Source organism: Solanum pennellii, chromosome 6 (genome assembly GCF_001406875.1).
Source record: "Solanum pennellii chromosome 6, SPENNV200".
NCBI classification, from domain to species: domain Eukaryota; kingdom Viridiplantae; phylum Streptophyta; class Magnoliopsida; order Solanales; family Solanaceae; genus Solanum; species Solanum pennellii.
Genome location: NC_028642.1, coordinates 51,866,321 through 51,872,962, shown reverse-complemented (window position 1 = coordinate 51,872,962; position 6,642 = coordinate 51,866,321). Strand labels below are relative to the sequence as shown.

The 6,642-nt window shown below is 35.3% G+C and overlaps 2 protein-coding genes across 2 annotated transcripts; both read left to right on the top strand.

Moving 5' to 3' along the window:
- The first annotated feature begins 264 nt into the window (after positions 1-264).
- Positions 265-2,582, top strand: LOC107022428 (transmembrane 9 superfamily member 11-like). Its single transcript, XM_027918064.1, has one exon. It carries the CDS (start codon positions 281-283, stop codon positions 2,399-2,401), a length of 2,121 nt encoding a protein of 706 aa, XP_027773865.1. The 5' UTR covers positions 265-280; the 3' UTR covers positions 2,402-2,582.
- Positions 2,583-3,738: 1,156 nt separating this feature from the next.
- Positions 3,739-6,271, top strand: LOC107021678. The gene is made up of 3 exons (XM_027917507.1): positions 3,739-4,839; positions 5,452-5,628; positions 5,719-6,271. Exons 1-3 carry the CDS (start codon positions 4,741-4,743, stop codon positions 5,809-5,811), a joined length of 369 nt encoding a protein of 122 aa, XP_027773308.1. The 5' UTR covers positions 3,739-4,740; the 3' UTR covers positions 5,812-6,271.
- The last annotated feature ends 371 nt before the right edge of the window (positions 6,272-6,642 follow it).

The window sequence follows — 6,642 nt, the reverse complement described above, 5'->3', positions numbered from 1 at the left end:
TTTAAAAGTTGGATAATTAAATTGTTTATTTGTGCATTATTAAAGTTGGAGGTCAAAGTTGAAAGTTGAAGTCAAATTTAGGGTCCAATATATGTATTATGCTAATAAAGAAACACTAGTAAGAGTATGTAAGATTTATCCTATTGTGAAAATTGAAAAGACATAGCTCTAAATAGACCAAATTTAACATACAACACAGACATATAAATAGTTAGTTACAAATTCCCACCTTTCTCTCATCATTCACTAACAAAATAGACCAAATCCACTTGTGCCATGCATGTATATTGAATCTAACACATTTTATGCTTTCATGCGTTGTTTTCAATCAAAAAAGAAAAAAAATTCTTCAAGATCTTCTGTTTTTTGTTGGTTCAATTACATGTTTTTCATGTTTCAGATCTCTAAGAATTCATCGAAAACTTGGCGATCGATGGATAAATTAAGGAAGAGTCTATTATTGTGTACCTTTTTTCTTGAATTTGCTAGTGGATTTTATCTACCTGGTAGTTTCCCACACAAATACTATGTAGGTGATCAATTATCTGTCAAAGTAAATTCCTTGACATCAATTGATACAGAATTACCTTATGGATATTATAGTTTACCTTTTTGTAAACCTTTAGAAGGTGTCAAAGACAGTGCTGAAAACTTAGGTGAGCTTCTTATGGGAGATAGAATTGAGAACTCTCCTTATAGATTCAAAATGCACGTAAACGAAAGTGAGTTGTTTTTGTGTCAAACTAATGCATTATCAGTTGATGAATCCAAAGTTTTGAAAGAACGGATCGATGAGATGTATCAAGTTAATCTGAATCTTGATAATCTTCCTGCTATTCGGTATATGAACAAAGATGGATTCTTTCTTAGGTGGACGGGTTATCCGGTTGGTATTAAGGTTAAGGATGTGTATTATGTGTTCAACCATTTGAAATTCACTGTGTTGGTTCATAAGTATGAGAAGACTAATACTATGCCTGGTGTGATCGGGGCTGGAGATGGCGTTGAGTTAATTACAACGGATGATAAGTCTGTTATAGACACACCGGCTTACATGGTTGTTGGATTTGAAGTTGTGCCCTGTAGTTTTCAGCATAATATAGATTTGCTTAAGAATCTAAAACGATACGATAAGTATACTGCACCTATTAAATGTGAACCAGCTACTGTAGCCGGGGTGATCCAAGAAGGCAAGCCATTGGTATATAGTTATGAGGTCAATTTTGTGGAGAGTGACATTAAGTGGCCATCAAGATGGGATGCATATTTGAAGATGGAAGGTGCAAAAGTTCATTGGTTTTCGATTCTTAATTCCATGATGGTTATTACATTCTTAGCAGGGATAGTTCTGATTATTTTCTTGAGGACAATTCGAAGAGATCTAGCTCGATATGAGGAGCTTGACAAAGAGGCTCAAGCTCAGATAAACGAGGAGTTATCAGGATGGAAACTAGTTGTTGGTGATGTCTTCAGGGTTCCGGAGAATTCAGAACTCCTCAGTATGATGGTTGCAGATGGATGTCGTATTTTAGGAATGGCAGTGGTGACAATATTATTCGCAGCTCTTGGATTTATGTCTCCAGCCTCTCGAGGCACGCTTATTACTGGCATGCTTTTGTTCTACATGTTCTTAGGTATTATTGCTGGCTATGTTGCTGTTTGGCTAATGAAAACACTGAATGCTGGTAATACCAATGGATGGCTTTTGATTTCGTGGAGAGTTTCTTGTTTTGGCCCTGGAATTGCATTTCTTATACTAACTGTTCTGAATTTCCTCTTATGGGGAAGTCATAGCACTGGTGCAATTCCTTTCACTACATACATTATTCTGTTGTTGTTGTGGTTTTGCATTTCCATGCCTCTTACACTCATAGGTGGATTCATCGCTACAAAGGCTCCACACCTTGAGTACCCTTGTCGTAGCAATCAAATTCCTCGTGAAATCCCATCAAACAGATTTCCTACTTGGGTGTTGGTAATTGGAGCAGGAACTCTGCCATTTGGAACTCTGTTTATTGAACTCTTTTTCATCATGTCTAGCATATGGCTCGGACGTGTTTACTATGTTTTTGGGTTTCTGTTGGTAGTATTGATACTGCTAGTGGTTGTTTGTGCTGAAGTGTCTTTGGTCCTGACTTATATGCATCTTTGTATGGAAGATTGGAGATGGTGGTGGAAATCATTCTTCGCGTCTGGCTCAGTTGCAATCTACATATTCTTCTACTCCGTCAACTATCTTGTTTTCGATCTCAAGAGCCTGAGTGGACCTGTTTCGGCTATGCTATACTTAGGCTACTCACTTTTAATGGCGCTTGCTGTTATGCTAGCAACTGGTGCTATAGGGTTCTTGACGTCTTTTTTCTTTGTGCATCGTCTCTTCTCTTCCGTTAAAATAGATTGAAGAAAGTGACCTGTTTGAGTTCCATTTTCCATGCTATTGATGATAACATGAAGTTCAGGTGGACACTAATGTTAACCACTTGCAAATATTGCTAGCTTTTATGGTAGACTACTTTATTTCAAATTTGTTGTCATGTTGTTTCATACATTTTAAAGGAAATAAGATAGTTACTGAGAAATTATGATTGTGTGTGTAGTGTAAGTTTCATTCTAGCACTAGGAATTTGCAAGCACAACATATGACTTCTCAGTTCTCAAAAACATTTTTGAATGGTGTTTGTTTAAAGACTTCTTATGAACACTTAAAGACTCCACTATAATTTGTTGTTTCATTGCAGAACCTTGTTGGTAAACACTAAACTATTAGATCAATTATTACTTAAATTTACCAAATTGATGTTACTATATTTTACCTTATATTTGACTTAAGTCGAGGGTATATTAGAAAAAATCTCTCTACTTATATAAGATAGGTGTAGGATTGTGTATACACCATAATTCTACTCTTAAGATTATACGAAGTATATTGTTGTTATTGTGTTTAGGAAAGATTCAACCTCGCGTGGTCAATAACGACTTTCTCAACTAATTCACTTTTAATATGTTGTGACAATGCTATTAAAATTGCGACGTTATGGAGTAAAAATATAGAGATTTGGTTTTAGTATATAAGATTTCACAAGGATGGAAGGATGCACTATCGTCGATTGGTAGTTCGTTAGAGTTACGCAGTTATTAGTAATGTAAAAATTGATTATGGTGAATCTATGTATTATTATTTTATGCAAGTATACATGTATAAGTTATTGCACCTCCTTCTATCTTATATAAAATGATATACGGATTCACTCATAACTTGTGCAATTTTCTTAATTATCAATCAAACTGTATTAATCATACAAAAATTAATATATGAATAACTTGTTTCTTATGCAGCTACTAATCGACCTATTATAATTTGTTTGGCAAGATTTGACTTGATCATTTGAAAAAAACATTTCTTAATTCTTACTATTCAATTTACAAGTGTTATAAAATCTCGTAGGATGAAAATAATCTTTTATAATCCCTAACAAATTAAATAAAAGAACAATTCAAAATCTTTTAAGTAAAATGACTTAAAATTTTACAACTGCAATACGAACTCTGGCACAAAAAACTTGTGAACCTCAGTCAAGTACGTGTATGTATTGTTAATTCAATAAATAACTCAAAATTTGGTGCTAAAGATGAACTAATTTTTTTTTATATTTTGTTATAGTAATTGATTTTCCAGTTTTTGATTTCTTCAGCTCAGGTAACCAGAAATCCTCTTTTTCTTACCCTTGTTTCCATTATTGTTTATGATGGAATGTATAGTTAGAAAATGCGGAGTTGTATTTTTGTGCTTTTTTTGTGCTTTTGCAGTTTACAATTTAGTGATTTTATGTTGATTATAACTCGTTATCTGTTTACGATCGAGTGATTTTGTGTTGATCGTAACTCTTATGTGTTTAGAATTGAGTGATTATATATTGATAACTCTTATGTGTTTGTTGTGGATTACTTTCTAATGCATATAATGTGTTTGAAGAAAGTTCTCTGTGATTTTCGATCTGGCGTCCTGCATTAAGCGGCTTAGCCTTATTGAAAGAATTCCGCTTAGATCTCCTTTTCCTTTCTTACAGAAAAAATATTCTGAAATTTTGAATGCCTACATAAATACACTAATTCCATATATTTTTAGAGGAAGGCTTTTCCCCGAAACAACTCTTCTCTAGACGTAGAATGTAATGGTTCATTTGGTGATTTGAAAATAGTTTGCGACAACATGTTCAGCTTCCAGCAAGTTTATGCTGCTTTTTTAGTGTGCTGACAAATAGGAAAAGGTTTTTGAAACAACTCTTGTCTAGACGAAGAAATAAATGGCGGTAGAATGTAACGATCTATTTGCCCAATAGCTTGTGCGACAACATATTCAGCTTCCAGCCAAGTTAATGCTGCTTTTTTAGTGTGCTGACAAATAGGAAAAGGTATTTGAAACAACTCTTTTATTGACGTAGAAAAAAATGGCGGTAGAATGTAATGGTCCATTTGCCAAATAGCTTGTGCAACAACATATTCAGCTTCCAGCAATATTATGCTTTCTAGCATGCTAACTAATGGGAAAAAGGTACTTGTTGTGGATGCACAAGTAACTAACAAACAGAAGACATTTCAAATTATCTAGGTTGAGTCTCTTCAGGCTGTTTGATTTGTAGATAGGCTTTGTGAAGTTGCACCAAATGCGCTCAACTTCCACTTCCTTGTCCACCCCTCACCACCTACCCAAATTATATCTTTGGTGTTTAACTTCTTCAAATGGGTGTGCATTCAGTAAACCACAATAGACTGACGGGGACGTTTCCCTATACTGCTTCTTGTATCCTATCAATGCAATATCAGGAGCATGATGATGGAGTTAGTTTTGTGCTATGCTTCCGGTAATCACTTTATATTTATTTTGTATATATCAGATTTTCGTTGTAGGGGAAGTCTGCAAATTCTGTTCCGGTGAGCATTTAACATCCTTTCTGCTACTTCATCCGTATTGTCAGCATTAATTAGTTTATTGGGAACGACAATTGATTTTGATAGAATAAGTTAGTCATTAACATTTTACATTGACTGCACCATTATTCAAATTGGAGTATTCGTGGAACTTATCTTCTTTTTTCTTATGCCTTTAAAATAAAATTCTAATGTACTTCATTCTAACCTACCTAATATTTTTTAGACATTTTTTATCTAGACTTGCTCCTCCTCTCGGAAGAGGAACATAATTAATGTACTATAACACTTTGACCATAACCTAACCTAGCCGATATTTTAAGACATACCCTGCTAAGTCTTTATTTAGATTTGCTCTTTCTCTTGAATGAAGGACATAGTTAATGCTCTAAAACACTTTGACGGTAGCATTGTTTAGCAAGTGGACGGCTACTGTAACATTACTTCTGCCGTCTGGCACAGTTCTGCACCCAACTTAGCTGTTTATATCATGGTATTTCTCACTATTTATGACATAAGCAGAACATGTCGACTGAGAAGACTCCGCTTGAGCAAACGTCACCTGCTGTTGCATCATCATGCCGAAAAAAGAAGTCTGAAAGTGCCACATTTTTGGAGGATGTGAAGGATCATATTGATGAGTTTATGCATGCCTCAATGGATGAACACGCATCTTGCTTTAAGAAGACCATCAATAAGGTTAGTTCCAAATCAAAATAGCATTACGGATCGTTCCTTTCTTAATGAGGCATTATGATTTATTCTTAACAGCTGTGGTTATGCCTTCAGATGTTTGGGATGTCTAAAATTGTCGCTGAAAGAAATGCTGAAGCAAAGGAGGTTGAGAGCTCACTTCCTCTCCAAACTGTTGTATCTGAGTAAAGATTCCCTATGTAGAAAGAACTCGGGAAGGTGAGATTGTGGAGGGTCAAAACATGTATGCAGTCTATAGCCCCTTCCCTCATCAGGTTTTATCGTGCTATCCACATATATCAATAAACAACAATTTGAGATGCTCTTGCCTACGAAGTTGTGCTGCTTTTTACATCTGTTGGTTTTACCAAACATTAGACATGTCTAGATAAACAAAATAAATGGGCACAACAATTTGAGATGCTCTTGCCTAAGAAGTCTTGCTGCTTTTTACATCTGTTGGTTTTACCACACATTAGACATGTCTAGATAAACAAAATAAATGGGCACAACAATTTGAGAGGCTCTTGCCTAAGAAGTCGTGCTGCTTTTTACGTCTGTTGGTTTTGCCACACATTAGACGTGTCTAGATTTTATTTTATTTTTAAAAAAATAAAAACACTAATGGGCATTACAATAACTTGATGAATCCCCATAGTGATTGTTGGATCCTTTGTTTTATGGTTTGTGCTCTTCCTTTTCTGTCGACATGCTTCTAGCTTTAGCTTTGGACCATACTCTATGCTTGTTCTCTAGTTACATGCGTATTTAGAGATATCATCCGAGGGTTTGATCCAAGCTTGGATGGTGGAGTTTTCAAAATACGCTTGTAATGGTGCCCTGATAAGATGTATGCGTCCACGATCAGTCAATGGACCAGGTTCCTTGACTCAACAAGAACAGGAATAAAGAGTAAACGATGAACAGAAGATGACACAAGCAGTTTACGTGGAAACCTCCTTGCTCAAGGGAGTAAAACCATGACCTGTTGCACAGGATTTTCAACTGTTTCTCTAATCT

Coding starts and splice junctions, on each gene's coding strand:
- LOC107022428 (XM_027918064.1), top strand. CDS start 281: ATGTATATTGAATCTAACACATTTTATGCTTTCATGCGTTGTTTTCAA.
- LOC107021678 (XM_027917507.1), top strand. CDS start 4,741: ATGGGTGTGCATTCAGTAAACCACAATAGACTGACGGGGACGTTTCCC. Junction 4,840..5,451: donor ATCAGGAGCATGATGATGGA/GTTAGTTTTGTG, acceptor TGACATAAGCAG/AACATGTCGACTGAGAAGAC. Junction 5,629..5,718: donor TTAAGAAGACCATCAATAAG/GTTAGTTCCAAA, acceptor TTATGCCTTCAG/ATGTTTGGGATGTCTAAAAT.